At 41.5% G+C, this 20,231-nt stretch overlaps 1 protein-coding gene across 1 annotated transcript in view; it reads right to left on the bottom strand.

Moving 5' to 3' along the window:
• The window catches only part of DRD3 (dopamine receptor D3), a 79,476-nt gene that overhangs the window by 30,536 nt on the left and 28,709 nt on the right, over positions 1-20,231 (bottom strand). The window contains exon 3 of the mRNA XM_006864169.1: positions 17,543-17,655. Coding sequence (XP_006864231.1) covers positions 17,543-17,655 — 113 coding nt within the window. The remainder of the gene's footprint in view (positions 1-17,542; positions 17,656-20,231) is intronic.

Genomic DNA, 20,231 nt, shown 5'->3' with positions numbered 1-20,231 from the left:
GATCATCCAGTCATCCGGTCCAGGTCACGTGGGTATCATTTGCAAGTGTGGGCACTCCTGTGCATATGTCCTCTTTTCCCATTAGCCGGTAGCTCCACTCTCCTCTCGAGTCTTCCATTTTCTTTTGATGCTTACTGCATCATTCAATAATTTGCCCAGAGAATCCTCAATAACAAAAGTTGAGGCTTGAATTTTTTCTTCAGTTGAGAAATGCTGAGTGTGTTCTTCCTTTTTGGTTTTCTGACTCCAGATCTTTGCACATTTAATTTTAATATATGACTTTGTCTTCTCGAGCTGATCTTAGAAGTTTTCTGTTCAGCTCTTGTACCTCCTCATTTCATCCATTTGCATCTCTAAGCTGGAGAACAAGTTTCAGTGTCTCTTCTGGCATTAATTTAGATCTTTTCCGTCTTTCTTGTCTTCTTAATGACTTTTTGTTTTCTTCCTGTTCTTGATGTCATCCCACAACTCTTCTGGTCTTTGGTCTTTGGTGTTTAATGTATAAAATCTGTTCTTCAGATGATCTCTAAATTCAGGTGGGATATATTCAAGGTCGTATTTTCACTCTCATGGACTTATAAAGTCCCCATAAAGACTATTATATTAAAAATTTGAAGTACATACAATGTTTCATAATAACAAATGGGTGCTACTTTGTAATGCATATTAAAACATTATGAATATTGTTGTCATTGTTAGGTGCCCTTAAGTTGGTTCCAACTCATAATGACTCTGTACAATAGAATGAAACCCTACCTGGTCTTGTACAATACTCATGATTGTCTCTATGTTTCTGCACATTGTTGTAGTTACTGTTAACAATCCATCTCATTGGAGATCTTCCTCTCTTTTGCTACCATCTACTTTACCAAGCATGATGTCCTTTTCCAGGGACTGGTCCCTCCTGATAACAGGTCCAAAGTACAAGAGATGAAGTCTTGCTATCCTTACTTCTAAGTAGCATTCTGAAGGTCTTTCTTCCAAGACAGATTTATTTATTACCTGGCAATCCATGTCACCTTAAATATTCTTCGCCAACACCATAATTCAATTGCATAAATTATTTTCTGGTCTTCCTTATTAATTGTCCAGTTTTCATATGTGTTGTTGTTGTGTGCCATTGAGTAGATTCTGACTTATAGTGATCCTGAATAGGGTTTCCAAGGAGCAACTGGTGGATTTGAACTGCCGACCTTGTGCATTGAGGTGACTGAAAATACCATGGCATGGGTCAAGCAAAATTTAGTCCTAAAACTGACATCTTTGCTCTTTAACATTTTAAAGAGGTCTTTTGCAGCAGATTTGACCAATGAAATACAATGTTTGATTTCTTGACTGCTGCTTCCATGAGCACTGAGTATGGAATCAAGTAAAATGAAATCTTTGACAACTTCAATCTTTTCTCCATTTATCATTATATTGTTTATTGGTCCAGTTGTGAGGATTTTTGTTTTCTTTACATTGAGTTATAATACATACTGAAGGCTGTAGCCTTTGATCTTCATCAAGTCATCTTAGCTTTTAGCAAGTAAGGTTGTACCATCTGTATATCACATGTTGTTAAGGAGATTTCATCTAAGCATGATGCCATGCTCTTCATATAATCCTGCTTCAGGAATTATTTGCTCAAAACAGAGATTGAATAAGTATGATGAAAGAATACAATGGTGACACACATATTTCCTGATTTTAAACCATGCAGTATTCCCTTTTTCTGTTTGAATGTCTGCCTTGTTTTATCTACATGCTCCTCACAAGCACAATGACATGTTTTGGTATACCCATTCCTTGCAATGTTATCCGTAGTTTGTTATGATCTACACAGTTGAATGTCTTTGCATAGTCAATAAAATGCAAGCAAACATTTTTCTAGTATTCTCTGCTTACAGTCAAGATCCATTTGACATCAGCAATGATATCTCTCATTCCATATCTTCTTCTGGACTTAAATTTCTGGAAGCTCCCTGTCAATATACTGCTGCAAATGTTTTGAATTAACTTCAGCAAAATTTTACTTGCATATAATTTCACCTTTTGTAGGGTCACATTTCTTTGGAATGGGCACAAACAAGCAGTTGGTTGGCCAGGTAACTCTCTTCCAATTTTTTTGACATACACTAGTGAGCACCTCCTGTATGGCATCAGTCTGTTGAAAAATTTCATTTGGTATTCTGTCAATCCCTGGAGCCTTGTTTTTCATTAATGTGTTCAAGGAACCTTGGATTTCTTCCTTCGTTATCATTGGTTTTTGATCATATGCTACTTCTTGAAATGGTTCAATGTTGATCACTTCTTTTTGGTACTCTGCATATTCCTTCCAACTTACTTTGATGTTTCCTGAATCATTCAATGGCTCAAATTTTTTGCCCATAGAATCCTTCAGTATTGCTATTGAGGTTTGAATCTTTTCTACAGTTCTTTTAGCTTGAGAATGCTGAGGGTGTTCTTCCTTGTTGGTTTTCTAACTTCAGTTCTTTGCACATTTCATTATAATACTTGACTTTGTCTTGAGCTTCCCTTTGAAATTTTCCATTCATCTCTTTGATTTCCTTATTTCTTCCATTTGCTTTATCATCTCTACATTGGAGAATAAATTTCAGACTCTCTTCTGACATTGATTTTAGTCTTTTCTTTCTTTCATGTCTTATTAATGACCTTTTGCTTTCTTTCTGTATGATATTTTTTATGTCATCCCACAACTCTTCTGGTCTACTGTCGTTAGTGTCTAATGCATCAAATCTGTTCTTGAGATGTTTTTGAAAAATTCAGGTAGGATATTTTCAAGGTCATATTTTGGCTCTTGTGGACTTGTTTAAATTTTCTTCAGCTCAATTTGAACTTACATATGAGCTTCTCCATGGTCTCTTCCCACAGATGTAGTAAATTTGATTCCTGCGTATTCCATTCCTGTGAAGTCCCTGTGTATAATCACCTTTTATGTTGTCTAATTTCAGGTCACTAATGCCTAGGATAAGGAGCTCTGGTAGCATAGTGGTAACGAATTGGGCTGTGAACCTTAAGGTCAGCAGTTAGAAACTACCAGCCACTCTGTGGGAGAAAGATGAGGCTTTCTGCTCCTGTAAAGATTTACAGACTTGGAAACCCTGTACAGGGTCGCCGTGAGTCGGAACAGACTTGACAGCACTTAGCAACAACAACAATGCCTAGGATATCAATCTTTATGCATTTCATTTCTGACAATTTCCAATTTTCCTAGATTCATACTTGGCACATTCCATATTCCAATTATTGATGGATGTTTGCAGCTGTTTCTCTTCATTTTGAGTTGTAGCCCATCAACAAATGAAGGTTCTGGAAGCTTTCCTCCATTTGCATCATCATGATCAATTCTACTTTGAGGGGGCAGCTCTTCCCCAACTGTATTTTGATTGCCTTCCAATCTGAGGAGCTCATTTTTTGGCATTATATCTGACAATATTATAGTGCTACTTATAATGTTTTTATCTTCTGGCACTATATCTGACATTCAGAAGTATTCCGTCTCTATGTCTTCCTAGTATGTCTTAGTCTGGAAGTTCACTGAAACCTGTCCACTGTGGTCGATACTGCTGCTATTTAAAATAGCAGTGGCATAGCTTCCAGCATCATATGAACATGAAAGGCACCATAGTACAACAAACTCACACATGAGTGGTGGTCTGAATGTTTAGCCATCGAATTGGTTCCGACTCACCATGATACTATGCACAACAGAAAGACACAATGCCCTGTCATATGCCATCCTTACAATTGTTATGCTCAAAGCTGTTGTTGCTGCCATTGTGCCAATCCATCTCCTTGAAGGTCTTCCTCTTTTTCTCTGACTCTCAGCTTTACCAAGTATGATGTCTTTCTCCAACAGCTGGATCCACCTGATAACATGTTTGAAGTATGAGAGACGAAGTCTCACCATCTTGGCTTCTAAGGATCATTTTGGTTGTACTTCTTCTAATAAAGATTTGTTTGTTCTTTTGGAAGTCCATGGTACTTTTAGTATTCTTCTTCAACACTATAATTTAAATACATCAATTCTTCCACAATCTTACTTATTCTTTGCTCAACTTTCTCATCCATATGAGGCAATTGAAAATACCATGGCTTGGGTCAGGTGCACCTTAGTCCTCAAACTGCTCTCTTTGCTCTTGAAGACTTTAAAGAGGTCTTGTGCAGCCTAAGGCAACACATCACTTGATTTCTTGATTGCTGCTTCCATGAGTTTTGATTGTAGATCCAAGCGAAATAAAATTTTTATATTAGATTACAAAGAGCTCTGGTAGTGTTGTGGTTACAAGTTGGACTTCTAAGCTCACGGTTACAGTAGTTCGAAATACCAATAGTTCCATGGGAGAAAGATGAAGCTTTCTGCTCCTGTAAAGATTTACAGCTTCGGAAACCCTAGACACGGTTGCTATAAGTTGGAACCGATTCCACGGCACATAATCACCACCATATTACATTACGGAGTCCTGTTGTGGCCTTTCAGGAGAATGCACTGGACCATGAGGATAATTTAAATTCCAAGGATGGTATTTCACCTCACCAGTTGCCCTTGGAAACCGTATAAAGGGTCACTTTGAGTCAGAATTGACTTGATGGCACTTAACATCAACAACATTGGATTATAGAATTACTGGGATATGCAAAAGAGAAATAGTCTTTGCTCTCATTGAACTTATGGTGTAAAATACGGACAATAAAAAAAAGAAAAGAAATACATTATCATAAGATGAAATATACCATGAAAAAAATAAGATGGGTGATGTGTTAAAGGAGGCCAAGAAGCAGCAAACCTACATAGACAGGATGGGCATGGAAATAAGTGGGATAAGAGGGAGCCAGTCATGAGATGACACATGGGAAGAGCATTCCAGGCAGAAGGGCCTCAGGTCCTGCAAATTTACCATTATGACATTTTACACATTTTTCTATCCATCCTTTTCCAACCACCTGTTCACTGTAATGGCCACAACCACCTAGAATGTCTTCTGGCCTCCAGCATTTTGATCCTCAAATCCATATTCCACTTGTTTTTCATTGAGTTGGTTGCAACTCATAGCTACCCTGTATAGGGTTTCCCAGGAAACACTGGTGGGTTTGAACCATCGACCTTGCAGTTAGCAGTCCAGTGCTTATCTTACAGTGCCACACCATGACTATGCCAGTTGGTTCTAAAAATTTATTTCGTCATATTGTTACCACCACCCTCAGCTCAAAATTCTCTGTGGTAAGTAGAATTCTAAGATGGCCACTAAGAATCTCAGTCTATATAATTTCCCCCTTTTGAGTATGGCCAGAACCAGTGAACATGATGGAATATCACTATTATAATTATATCACGAATCAGCTGAAAAATATGGATTATCCTATGTGAGCCAAACATAATCAGGTGATCCCTAAAAGGGACTGGGCCCTTCCTGAGATTAGAAAGATTCAAAGAATGAAAAATTCCCCTGTTGACTCTTAAGGTATAAACTGCCATGTTACAGAGAGGGTCTTATGTCAGGGAATGGCAAGAGGTCCCTCTGAACTGAGAATGGCTTCCAGTTGTTAGAAAGAAAGCAGGGTCTTTAATAGTACAACTATAAGAAACTAAATAGAAGCTGGGTTTTGTGAAGAAAAACGTGGCATCAGGATTGGAGGAAGACTCATTAACAACCTGTGCTAGGCAGATGATACAACCTTGCTTGCTGAAAGTGAAGAGGACTTAAAACATTTACTGATGAAGGTCATAGAGCACAGCCTTCGATACGGATTACATGTCAATGTAAAGAAAACAAAAATCCTCACCACTAGGACAATAAACAACATTCTCATCAATGGAGAAAAGATTGAAGTTGTCAAGGACTTCATTCTTCTTGGATCAACTATTAACACTCACGGAAGCAGCAGTCAAACAACATATTGCATTAAGCAAATCTACTGCACAAGACCTTTTTAAAGTGTTGAAGAGTGAAGATTTCAGCTTGAGGACTAAGGGTGCCTGACCCAAGCCATGGTATTTTCAATAGCCTCATATGCATGCGAAAGCTGGACAGTGAATAAGGAAGACCGTAGAAGAATTGATGCCTTTGAGTTATGGTGTTGGAGGAGAGTATTGAAAGTGCCATGGGCTGCCAAAAGAACTAATAGATCTGTTTTGGAAGACGTGCAGTCAGAGTGTTCCTTAGAGGCCCTGATCGCCAAACTTTGTCTCTCATACTTTGGACATATTGTCAGGAGGGAGCAATCGTTGGAGAAGGATATCATGTTTGTTAAGGTGGAGGGTCAGAGAAAAAGAAGAAGACCCCCAATGAGATGGATTGGCCAAGTGGCAGCATCAATGGGCTCAATCAAGCTTGGCAACAATAGTGAGGTGGGCCCTGGATCGGGCAGTGCATAAGGTCGCTATGGGTCGGTACTGACTCGATGGCACCTAACAACAACAAGAAACTAAATACTGCTAAGAGCCTCACCTCAATGAGTTTGGAAGAAGACCCCAAATTTAACCTACGCTTGATTTCAGCCTTGTGAGTCCTTGAGCAGAGAACCCACTTATGCTGACAGCTAATAAAGGAGTCTTGTTTTAAGTCACTACATTTGTGACTATTTGTTTGTTATACAGCATTAGAAAACTAACACACTGTGGATATTTTTCACTTTCCATATGCAAAGCTTCCTAGTTGTCTTAGCATGATCTCAACTTGTTGGTTAAATTGACCTCCCAATTGGTTCTCTTAACTTCAGCCAAATTGGCCTAGTGATGGGTCTATTCCATAGACAGAAGAGGTGTTTTTGCTTCATCCATTACCCCTTCTTCCTCAATCTTGCCCTCATTTAACCCAAGATCAGGGTTCCAGCAAGGTTTTATTCCTTTTCAGGCTACAGAGACCTCTACCTCTGAACAACTCTGGGCTCCTGATGTGATGCTGTAGGATAAGTACTGGACTGTAGACCATAAGCTAGGTGTTTCAAACCTACTAGCTGCTCCTTGGTAACCCTACGCAGGCAGGGTTGCTATGAGTCTGAACTGACTTGATAGCAGTTAACAACAACAACACCTCTGAACTCATAAAGCATCTCTGTCAATCAATTGCATTGTTCTCCTACATACAATTGACTTGCTTCTATATTGAACTTGCCACCTGGCTGGATAGAGGTGATCTCCATATGATTTAAGATACTTAACAGCTCTGATATCTTACAGTCTTGATATTCCCCACAGGTCCTTAGACACACCAGTAAGAAGCTGTTGGCTGATTTCTTCATAGATCTTGAAGGCTTCCTTCCTCATAAGAGGACAATTTTAATTCTGGCTAGGTTCAAGAGGTCTAAGGTGTACAGGTCTACACACATTCAATTTTTTGTCTGCTCAGTGTCCAGGGATTCTAGAGGCCAGATTCAGAGCAGGAACCTCCTGAAAGTTGCCTTAGGATAGGGCTGAGAAAGGGAAGGACCGACCTTGGCCGGAAGGGTGGGTTAAGTTCTCTACAAATGCTCCTTCCTCCTGTTTATGCCCAGCTCCTGTGTGCCAGCTACACCTAGACTGTCTCTTGTGCATCTGACTTCAGAGTGTTAACATCTATATTTTCAAAAAAGCTGCTTATAGTCAGTTGTGAATGCTGAGATGAAGCCAAATGCTGAAGAACTTGGTTTTGTCATCATGATGTGTGACAGAGGTGGAGTCTTACTCTAGAGAAAGAATAAGAGACCCTTATTGAATAAGATAAAATTAAGGTCCCACCACCAGCCTCATGGGAGGTCTAGTTAAGCCAATGTCTTCCTCCTGATGCATATATATTACATTCCATCCCATGAATCTCATATTTAGTTATGAAGTATCAGGGAAAGGGGCACCCAATGTTCCTCCAAATGCTTTGCTCTCCTAAAGACTTAAGAATCTACTGGGGTGAGCTGGGGTTTGAAGTCAAATCTGTCTACCAGAGCCTACCTGTCAATGGTGATCCTTACGGCAATTTGAAGAAGAGGTTAAGTATTGGGTCCTATAGCTATCATGGCCAACCAGAGAGCTGAGGTGAGGAAGGAAGCTGTGGCCCACTCTGTCCCATTCAGAACTGCACTTGGACCAAGGTCTTCTATTTGTATAATGTCCTTGGATGAAAAAGAATCTAGTTTCTCTGTGCATTTAGGAGCGTGCTAGTAAATGACCAAAAACTACCTCTCTGAGTAAAACAAGCGCTAATATATAACATTTGCCACTTTTCATGGTGTGAATACTTCCAACAGGACCCATTTTAAAGCTAGCATCAAAAGTTTAATAACTGGCTAAAAAAAAAAAAAATCCTATGATTTTGCCACTCACTTCTTATTAGTAAATTTGAACTAACTCTAGCCCAGCTTTGAGAGTTGCATACTGCCTTAAATGTGCTTTAACGTTCAGCAGCTCCTGGGAGGCTGCCATGAACTCAGGGAGGTGGTAGGTGTAGAGGTCATTGTCTCCATTTTATGAAGGAGTATTCAGAGACATAAGGAGCTTAAGTGAGGAACTAAAGATCTCACGAAGAGTTGTTGCAGAACCAGATCTCCCATCTCCAAGACCACTGTCTTTCCTGAGGACCCTACTCCCTCCAAAGCACATTGACAAGTCTCTGAGACCTTTTGGGGACAAGATCTTCCTTGGGAAAAGCTGCACTGGGAGGGTGCTTTATAATTTGAGAGCACCAATAAAGTCTGGAACTGAGTGTCCACAATTAACTGACTTTTGTGGCACTGTGGGTTAATGCACCAGACTGCAAAGCAGTTTGGACTGCAAGGCCGGCAGTTCAAACTCACCAGCTGCTCCTTGGAAACCCTATACAGGATGGCTATGGGTCAGAATCAACTCGACGGCACTCAACAACAATAATTAATTACCTTGAGGGTCCTGCTAAAACACGGATTCCCAGGCCTTGTCCTTGGACATTGTGATTAAATACTTCTGAAGTGGAGCCCAGGAATGTGTATTTTTTAACAAGTACGTGTTAAATTGTGATTGGCCAAATTTGAGAAAGTCTGCATTAGGGACATTTTCTGTCAAAGATTATTGTTAATGTGGGTAAAAAGTGATAGAAGAGACTACACTTACCACTGTTAGGTAAAAACTTTTTTTCCTTGTTATTTTCTAAAACATGATTCAACTTTAAAAATAGATAAGAACCCCTGATTTGATGCCAGGGTTTGCTGCTAGGAAGCTTGCTACAGATCACTGAGATTTTAAGACGGTTCCAGAATTAGCCATTGGAGGGCACCAAAATGCAGCAAGAACTCTGTCAGCTCATCTGGGGTAAGACGTTCATGGCTCACCTTGGGGCTCTTCAAGTCTGTAGGGAGGTGGGGAGGCAGAGAGGCAGGGCTGGGGTGCCTCGCGTTCCTGCATACCTTCAGGGATCCTGAATTCCCACCATGGTATACTGCTCAACCTCTGGTTTCCTCTTTTAGGGACTGTAGAAGACAGCAAGCCAAGGGCTGAGCCCATGTATCCTGGAGGTTAAACCCAGGGCTCCCCCTGAGCATCCATTGTTCTGTACTCACTGAACGGTTCTGGGGCCCAAGCCTGGCCTGTGGACACACTGCACTGCCCTGCCACCCTCAGGCTAGGCTAGCCCTCTTTCCCTTGGGTTTGAGCTCCTACTCCTGAGAACTTTCTGGCATGGATTATTTCACGGACCTGAACACTGTAAGAAGTTTGTGGGCTATAGGAACAGACTGAGTAGGGTCTGAATCCCAACTGTACCACTTAAACATGAGCCAGTAATTTAACTTCTCTGAGATTCGGTTTCCTTATCTGTACAATACTCAAAAACCCTTTGCTGTTGAGATTCAGAGTGAGTCTACAGGAAAGAGTTGAATTGCCCCATGGAGTTTCCAAGTCTGCAATCTTTACGGGTACAGATACATCTTTTTCCTTCTGATTGACTAGTTGATTTGAACCACTGACCTTTTGGTTAGCAACTGAGCACATTAATCACTGCACCACCACAGTTCCTTCTCTACACAATAGAGATAGTGATTCCTACCGAATAGATTAGCACCCATTGTTATTGTTAAGTGCCTTGGAGTTGGTTCCAACTTATTTCTGAGGCTGTAAATCTTGTGGGAACAGAAAGCCTCATCCTTCTCCTGCAGAGTGACTGGTGGGCTCGAACCACTCACCTTGCAGTTCACAGTCCAATGCTTATCCTAAAAAGCCACTACATTCCCATTTTAGCACACGCTGTTGTTGTTAAATGCTTTTGAGTTGTTTCCAGACTCCTAGTGACCCTGTAGAGGGTTTCCAAAGAGTGGCAAATGAGTTTGAACTGTCGACCTTGTGGTTCAAACTGACCTTAAGGTCCATAATAAACATTAAAATAATGCTATTATTATTATGCTAGCCTGAGATATCTGTGATTGCTCATATCAGTTGGTTTATGGATGTCCACCCCTCATTCCTGATTATCAGGGAGCATTAAATTTATTTACCAAACAAATATATAGCACTTTCTGTGTGCCAGGCATTGTTCAAATTGCTTGGCAAATATTAATTCATTTGCTCCTCACTGAGGTAATTGAGGTAATTTCTATTAATTGAGGCCCATTGAGGTAATTTCTATTAATCTCAACTTAATAGAGAACTGATGCACAGAGAGGCTCCTTGGCTTGGCCAAAGTCACATTGCTATTAAACTGTAAAGTCAGAATTGAAGGTAGGCTGTCTGGCTCCAGAGCAAGGGATCCAGAGTGTGACCCTCACTTCAGAATCTCTGTACAGGGCAATATGTTGTATTGGAAAATGGCTGAGCAATTCTTACTTCACACCAACCAGTATGTGATCTTGGCAAGTCACCTATACATTCTAGTCTCTGCATCTTTAATTGTAAGATGGGGACAATATGCCTAACTCACAGCGTTGTTGTGAGTTAGCAATAATAGATAGAAAACTTAGTGTTTGGTACACTCCCACTGCCATCGAGTCAATTCAGACTCAGAGTGACCCTGTAGGACAGAGTAGGACGGCTCCATAAGGTTTCCAAGACAGTACAGCTTTACAGGAGCAGACAGCCTCATCTTTCTTTCTTGCAGTGGCTGGTGGGTTTGAACCAGTAATTTTGCAATTAGCAGCCTAACCCACTAGGCCACCAGGACTCCTTGCTTGGCATATTGTTGTTGTTGTTAAGAGCCATCGAGTCGATTCCGACCCATAGAGATCCTGTATAGGGTTTCCAAGGAGCAGCTGGTGAGCTTGAACCGTCCCTATAGTTCAAATGGCTTTGCAGTCTGGCGCATTAGCCTACAGTGCCACACCAGGACTCACTTGGCATATATACTAAATAAATAGTTGTTATAGAGACCATCCCCGCCTGATGGTGAAACCATGCACAACAGAAGGAAATGCTGCCCAGTCCTGCACCCTTGAATCCCTAGTGTTTTTACTGGCTGGTTTTCAGGCTTTTCTTCCTAGTCCAATTTAATCTGGAAGCACTGCTAAAATTTGTTCAGCATCATAGCAATGAGCTGAGCTTCCAAGTTGTTAAGTGTCAGTGAGTCCGCTCCTACTCCTAGTAACCCTGTCTGTATAGGGGTTTCCAAGGAGAGACTCGGGGGTTTGAGCGGCTGACCTTGACATACAGTGCCTATCCTACAGCTTGTCAGACAGTGCCACACAACCTCAAATAAATGGTAGCTCACCACTGGACCAATAAACAACGTTCTTATCAACAGAGAAAAGATTGAAGTTGTCAAGGACTTCGTTCTTCTTGGATCAACTATCAACACTCGCGGAAGCAACAGTCAAGAACTCAAACGATGTATTGCATCAGGCAAATCTGCTGCAGAAGACCTTTTTAAAGTGTTGAAGAGCTTGAGGACTAAGGTGCGCCTGACCTAAGGTTATTTTCAATAACCTCATATGCATGCGAGAGCTGGACAGTAAATAAGGAAGACCGTAGAAGAATTGATGTCTTTGATTTATGGTGTGGGAGAAGAATACTGAAAGTGCCATGGGCTGGCAAAAGAACCAACAGATCTGTGTTGGAAAAAGTGCAGCTAGAGTGCTCCTTGGAGGCCAGGATGGCCAAACTTTGTCTGTCCTACTTCGGACATATTGTCAGGAGGGACCAGTCACTGGAGAAGGATATCATGTTTGTTAAGGTGGAGGGTCAGAGAAAAAAAGGAAGATCCCCAATGAAATGGATTGGCCAAGTGGCAGCATCAGTGGGCTTAAGCGTGGCAACAATTGTGAGGTTGGCCCAGGACCGGGCAGTGTTTCGTTCTGTTGTTCATAGGGTCGCAATGAGTAGTTACCAACTCATGGCACCTAACAACATAACAATTTTTATTGTTGTTTCTAGTTAGGATTTGGACCTAAGGTAGTCATGGCATTGAAGACACAGGAAATGTGTCTTGTTTACTCAAATTCCAAGGAAATAACACCTATGGAGGTGGGTTGTTGGCATGATCAGGGGCCATTCCCTCTTTGTTCCATCCCAAGCTCATTGTTCTGGTGAAGAATGGTGTGACGGTTCTAGTCCCAGCCCGGTACTGAGAGTCTGAATCCCAGACAGACATGTAACATTGCTGGACAAATAAGAGGGAAACTCGGATGCCCCTCTGACTCTCACGGACATGACTGGGGTCCACTCAGCACCCCAGCAGAATGTAACTTCTACCTGTCCCAGGATTATGGTGACATGTGGAAATGGGAGTGGAGAGGATCTAATGAGGGCACCTCTTTAGGAACCTGGCAGGGAAGGAGAAAAGCTGCTAGCCTGGGTGGGAGTTCCTGAGTCGAACTCCCCGCCTGGGTTTAATGAGCCCCCTGAGCTCTGTGTGGCCACTTTTCACCACCTTTTATTTGGTCAGACAGGGGGCTCAATACATCTTTAGTTCTGTGGACTCCCCTAGTGGAGTTGTTGGAGGAGAAAGCTTTTTGCAAATGATTGGAAAGCTCTTTGCAAATATAAAGTGCTTATTTAGATGCAAACTAAAAATCCAAGGTGCCTGTGACTCATCTGGTACCTATTGTGCTCGCTGCAAAGACACGGAGGATTGCCTGTGTGATGGGTGCCATTTGAGAGCCACTTAAAGAACTCCCTGGTGAATGAATTTGGTTGCATTATTCCCGGGCTCCTCGCGGAGGACTCTGATTCTCAGCGCTGAGATCATGTCCTCCTGCTCTGACATTCTCAGCCCTCTCCCTGAGGTAGTGCTGACCCAGGATGCACAGGGAGGGGCTGGTCCCCTGGGGAGGCAAGGAGCTTGTGCTCACTAGGACTTCCCACTCTGCTTTTTTTTTTTTTTTTCAAATAAAGAAAAGGCATTAATCCAAGCATCCAGAGCTATGCCTAAGAATCTAATGACAATAGTATTACTTGCTTCAAAAGCCCTTTTTATCATTTTCCTTTCTTTCCTACAGTCTTTACCACCCAGTTATTACAAACCAGGGCTTCATGACCCAAAAGTACTGAATCCATTTGGTCAAGTTTGTCAGACTGGTGACTGGCATTGTGTGAATACTAAAGGTTTGCATGAATGACTGCATTTTTAATGAATTGACCAGCTATTTGGCATCACATGAACAGGACTTAATGCTGTGTATTGTAAACTGCTGTGAAGCGTAATAGAGACAGCTTTTCCAAGGATTATTTTCATTTCTAGAATGGGATGGGGGCTCTGTTTTGAGGTCTGGTAAGAATTGGCTTACCCACCTCCACTGGGATCCAAGGAATGTCTGTGTCCCTTCAAGTTTCAGGTAGGTCAGTGCTATGCATCTAGGAGTTTTCCTAATTGGGACAGAAGCCAATTCAATCAAGGCTTTCTCTTGTAAGTTGTATTTTACATGGAGAAAGCGGCAGCAAAATGGTGTTCTTGTGAATTTAGGAAAAGGTGCCTCCCTCCAGGCTGACACCAGTATTGACAAATGAAGCACTAGCTGAGTTTTGTTTCCCACACCATTGAGTAGGACACATGGGGCACAGCTTCAGCCATTACAGCCATGTGTATGTGAATATGTGTGGGTGGAGTGTACAAGCACCCAATCAAGAGGCTAGGGAGCTGCCCCAGTGCTTCTCCTAGACGCTCTCTATAATGCAATTCTTCTCTCCTTCCTGCCAAGGCTCTCATGTCTTTCCTGAAGATGTCTGAACACTGGCTGACCTCAGACAGTGACCACGGAATTCAGTTTACTATTCTTTGTTTAAAGTTCTGTAACTGGAGTTCTGGTGTGGAGCTGCAGGATAATGTGCTGAACCACAGGTCAGTTTGAGCAGAAAGGTCAGTGGTTCAAATCCACCAGTTACTCCTTGGAAACCCTATACTGGGTCGCTATGAGTCGGAGCTGACTCCATGGCACTTAACAACAATGCTCTGTAATAGACACATAAGGAGACTGATGGGTGATAAGAAGTTAGGTCTAGTATCTGTGTTCGGGGAGGTGAAGGTGATGATCAAACAAACCATCACTATCCACTACTTTTGCAAATAATATTCTTTTAAAAAAAATGTACGAAATATCCAGAAATCATACAAAAGACTTAGAAGTTATCAAAAGAGTTCTATTCCCAAAGAGCTGAAAATGTATCAAAGCAATCCTTATACTTTCTATTTTAAGCAGTTTTATTGAAATATGATTTACACACCACACAAATCACCCATTTAAAATATATAATTGCTATTGAATTGTATATGTTAATCTATTTATAAAATTATGTAACTGTAGTTAGTACATGTACAGTGCATTTAGTATATTTACAGAGTTATGCAATCGAATCCCTTTATTTTTAAAAATACTCTTCAGTGATATTATTTCCAACATTTTGGACACATTCTTTAATTTCCTTTCTTAGTTGGACAGCCAAATCAAAGGATATAAGTCAAAAAACCTTTCAGTTGGCTGGATGGTTTGCACAATAAGATGGTGTCCATTCTTGGCTTGTTATTGTTAGTAAGTGCCATTGAATTGGTCTGACTCATAGTGGCATCATTTGGCAGAGCAGAATGTCCCCATAGAGTTACCGATGCTGTAATTTTTTATAGGAGCAGATCACCAGGTCTTCATTCCATGAAGCTGCTATGTAGGTTTGAACTGCCATACTTTAGGTTAGCAGCTGCACACTTAACAATTGCTCTACCAGGACTCCAATTCTTTGATTATTGTTCAAAATTCCCATTTTAGCATATGAAAGGTAGTTTAGGGATGTCAACACAGGACACAATATTGGGCCTTGTGAATGGCAGACATGGAGAAGTGAGGAATGCCTGCGTTAGGATCTCTAGTGAAAGGCAGATTGGAGAGGCCAGGGCAGAGTTATAGAGAAAGTATTTGAGTTCTGAGGAAATAGAATCAAGTTGGAGGAATCTGGAAGGGCCCCTTGGAAAAGGAGCAGTCGTAGTAGAACTTTGGACACAAAAAGGTGATAAGGCAATCTAAAAGGAGATGAGATTGAGATCATGTTGTGAAAGTTACCAGGTTGTGGAGGTAATTTTAACATTTATTTGATCATGCCAAGGAGACACCGAAGGGTTTTGAGTGGAGCAATGGACATTGGAACTATGAGAGTGGTGCGAAGGACCAATTAAGGGGTTTTGGCAGAAGTCCAGGTGAGAGATCATGTAAGCCTAAGTTAAACAGGGGCAGTAAGTATAAAAATGTAGGAACAGTTTTGAAAAAATGGAAAAAGTGGCATTGCATCTGTAATCACAGAGTACTTAGACATGGGAAATGAAAAGGAGGAGAGAGGAGACAAAACCCAGGATTCCAGGAGAATAGCAGTGTCAAAGAGAGATCATCAAGTCAAGAGGAAAACCTTGAAATGTTTGATTTTGGACACTTTGAGTTATAGGGACCAACGGGATCTTAAGGTAATAATGTGATGGAGAACTCAGGAGAGAAGTTAAGAATGTGACTAGAGATCTGGGGAGTCTTAACATAACACTTTAGAATTTTAACTTGGAGTTAGACAGACATGGGTTCAAATCCTGGCATTGTCCCATACTAGCTGTGTGACATTGTGCAAATTCTTTAATTTTTCTAAGAAGCTAGAAATAAAGATACTAATAGTTATTATTATCTATTTGTTGTTAAGTGCCTCAAGTTGGTTCCAATTCATAGTGAATTGCATAGCATAGGGTTTCTGAAGAGCAGCTGGTGGGTTTGAACTGTTGACCTTGCGGTTAACAGTTCAGTGCTTATCCTAGAGCACCACATCAGAACTCTAGTTATTATTGTAAGTAATACTATTTTAAAATAAAGACAACAAGACTTCTTTCAAAGATGAAATGGATTGATGTGCATCAAAGCATTAGCACAATGCCTGGAATGTGGTAAGTTCTCAATAAATGGATGATGTTATTTAAGGTCACCTGTTAGAGCTATAGAAGCCCTAGTTGTAAAATGATTAAGATCTTGGCTGCTAACCAGCTTCTCTGAGGGAGAAAAGTGGCTACTTCTATAGAGATTTGCAGTCTTAGAAGCCCTATGGGACAATTCCACTTTGTTCAAAATGGTTGCTATGAATTGGAACCATCTCTCCAGCAGTGGGTTTGCTTTGATGTTGGACTGGAGTGGGATGATGGTATCACTGGGAGAAACAGTATATAGAGAGAACAGATGGGAGGGAAGGGAGATGGAAGAGGGCTTAGAGAAGGAAAGGATGGAGGCTACTAACAAATTAAAGAGACTAGAACGAGGACAGTGAATTCAGGTACTCTTAGGTGGATGGAGTCTGATGCCACTATGGGTTAGGCATTGGATTATTTACCTCAAGGTCTGCAATTGAAATCCACCACCTGCTCCACAGGAAAAATAATGAAGCTGTCTGCTCCTATAAAGATTTCCAGTCTCAGAAACCTTAAGGAGCAGTTCTGCTCTGTCCTCGAGGGTCACTATAAGTCAGAATTCACTTGGTGGCAATGGGTTTAGTGGGTCGGCTTTAAGTGGATAGAATGGGATCAAAGTCAGAGAAATACACTCCAGTAACCAAAAAAGAAATTTAAAAATAAGTTCATTTCTTGCTTCCTTTCATTAACTCTATAAAGAAAATACATAGATCACAGTCATATTCTTCGAAATTGCCTTTCTCCCTCATTCACTAATTTCCCTTCTCCCTCATTGGAATCCCTCCCTTGCTCTTCTCTCTCTTTTTCCTACCCCTCTTCCAAAAAAGAAAATCCCAACAAGAGAAAAAGATCCTCCCCAACCCAAGTTTGCTCACTTCCTGTTCATGTCTTCCCTCCTTTTCCCTCCCAATTAAAAATCATATAAGCCTCAAAGCAGGGTGTTCAGCACAATCAGAATCTACTTTTGGGAGCAAGGGAAGAGAAGAAGTAGACTAGGAAAGATTATAGGCTACTTATTTCTCTCCAGTCACAGGGGTCTATGCTTACCCATAAACCATAGTTTAAAAGAAAGGAAGGAAGGAAGGTCCCACAAGGAAGATGGTGGCAGATTTCATCTGGCCCCATGAATCCAGTGCCCTCAAATGCAGCCTGTGGCTCAGAAACAGGAAAGCAGCTTCCCTGGGCTAGTTTTCTTCTGCCCATCCCATGTGGACCTCTTCTCTCCTGAGCCTGAAGGGGAATCCCAGCCCTACCTGTCGATGCTGATGGCACAGAGGTTCAGGATGCTGGCGGTACACATCATGACATCAAGGGTGACAAAAACATCACAGCAAACACGGCTGAAATTCCAGACTCCGCCTGTCACCTGGGCATCAGAGACAAGGATATTAGTGTTTTTCCCAGCAAAGCAACAGCAATCCAATCAACTCTATGGCCTTTTCCAAGCTACCAGGCACAGATGCTGACATGCCCTCTCTGTGGTTGGTACCATCATTACCATAGGGTGGTCAGGCATTGAAAGAGTGCCAGGCTGCCCAAGATTGGTCATTCACAAAAGGGCAAATTCACAGAGGACTGTTAGGACATTAGTGCTGGAAAGGATCATCTAAATCAATTAGCTCAGTATTATTCCAATTGTTGTTCATAGTAGGCTGATCATTAAAGATAAAGATTCCTGAGCCCTTCCCTAAACCTACTGAGTCAAAATCTCTGGACCTGGGGCTTATGAATTTCCATTTAAAAATCAACACCCCCAGTCACACCTAGGTTTGATCATCACGGATCTAGTTCAAACTCAGGAGGCAACTAAAGCTGCTCGTGGTTAAGCGATATGCCCAGAGAGGCACAGCTGGTTGTAAAAGAGCTTGGATGACTGCCAGATGTGTGTACTGTGCCAAAACTGCCTCTCCACGCAGTAGAGAGCTCCCCATGTACCCAGGAAATAAGCCGAGAGCACATTTTTCATAAAACTTACATCCAGAATGAGAACTGATCTGGCTCCTGATTTTAAAGCTTGGAAGCATCCTGCAACAACATCTCAAAGAATCTGTGTATAAACGGTCTATGCCAGTATGCCTGCCTTGGACAGCCTTGTTCAAATCATCAAGTAGTGAGGAAAAAAGCTGAGTGTAGGGGATAGGTGTGGAGTCCTGGTATGCTGTAGGATAATGCGCTGGGCCACAAAGTCAAGGTCGATGGTTCAAACTCACCAGCTGCTCCTTGGAAACCCTATACAGGGTTGTTATGAGTTGGAATCAACTCGATGACACATAACAACAAAGGGGATTGGGAAGGATCATGGATCCTTCTCTACCACACACAGAATTAGCAAGGCTGATCCGAACCTCATGCATTTACATGTGTTCTGAGTTTATTAAAACATCAAGAGTTTAGGTAGTTTAATTTATAGACTGTTGTTGGGTGTTGTGGATTTGGCCAACAACTCATGATGATCCCATGTACAATGCTGCCTGGTCCTATGTCATGCCCAGATCTGTTATGGGTAGAATTGTTATGATCCATAGGGTTTTCACTGGCTGATTTTCGGAAGTTTATCACTTAGCCCATCTTAGTTTGAAAGCTTCCTTGAAACCTACTCAGTCTCACAACCCCATTGCCGCTGAGTAAATTTCCACTCATAGTGACCTCATGGAACAGAGTAGAACTGCCCTGTAGGGTTTCCAAGGCTGTAATCTTTATAGAAGCAGACTGCCACATCTTTTCTCTTGTGGGACAGCTAGTGGGTTCAAATGATGGCTCCACAAGAGTTGCATTGTTTTGAAATCAAACCCAGATCTCCCACATGTTGTTAAAGGGTGCTGTTGAGTCAGTTCCGACTCAACAGCACGCTTTAACAACATGTGGGTTAAGTGTTTTGTTCCGACTCATAGCAACAGCAGAACAAAACACTGCCCAGTCATGCAACATCCTCACAATTGTTGTGATGTTTAAGCCCATTGTTGCAACCATTGTGTCAATTCATCTCATTGAGGGTCTTCATCTTTTTCATTGACCCTCTGCTTTACCAAACGTGATGTCTTTTTCCAGAGACTCATCCTTCCTGATAACATGTTCAAAGTACAGGAGAGTCTTGCTATCCTTGATTCTAATGAAAATTCTGGCTGCATTTCTTCCAAGACAAATTTGTTTCTTTGTTCTTCTGGAAATCTATGGCCCTTTCAATATTCTTCACCAACACCATAATTCAATTGCATCAATTCTTCTCTGGTCTTCCTTATTCATTGTCCAGCTTTCACATGCATGTAAGGAGTTTGAAAATATCATGGCTTGGGTCAGACAATACTAAAAGTAAGGATATTTTACTCCTTAAAGTGACATATTCTTTAACATTTTAAAGAGGTGCTTTTCAGCAGATTTGTCCAATGCAATACTTTGTTGATTGCTTGACTACTGTTTCCATGAGTGCTGATTGTGGATCCAAGTAAAATTAGATCCTTGACAACTTCAGTCTTTTCTCCATTTACTGTGATCTTATCTATTAGGTGAGTTGTGAGGAGTTTCATTTTCTTTGTGATGAGGTGTAATCCATACTGAAGGTTGTAGTCTTTGATCCTCATCAGTAAGAGCCTCAAGTCCTCTGCTTCAGCAAGCAAGGTTGTGTCATATGCATATCTGCACATTGCAGATTGTTAATGAGACGTCCTCCAATCCTGATGCCTAGGCCTTTTCCACCTACTGTTGTTGTTGTTAAGCGCTGTGAACTTGGTTCCAACTCACAGTGACCCTGTATAGAGTTTTCAGGGAACTACTGGTAGGTTTGAATCGCCAACCTCATGGTTAGTAGTCAAGTGCTTATCCTACACCACCACACCAGGACTCCTTTTCCATATTGTTGTTGTTGTTGTTGTCAGGTGCCATCGAGTTGGAACCGACTCATAGCAACCCCATGCACAGCAGAACGAAACAATGTCCGATCCTGGG

Source organism: Chrysochloris asiatica, unplaced genomic scaffold, assembly GCF_000296735.1.
Source record: "Chrysochloris asiatica unplaced genomic scaffold, ChrAsi1.0 scaffold00061, whole genome shotgun sequence".
NCBI classification, from domain to species: Eukaryota; Metazoa; Chordata; class Mammalia; order Afrosoricida; family Chrysochloridae; genus Chrysochloris; species Chrysochloris asiatica.
The sequence above is the reverse complement of the archived record's forward strand: the minus strand, read 5'-3'. Positions and strand labels throughout refer to the sequence as shown.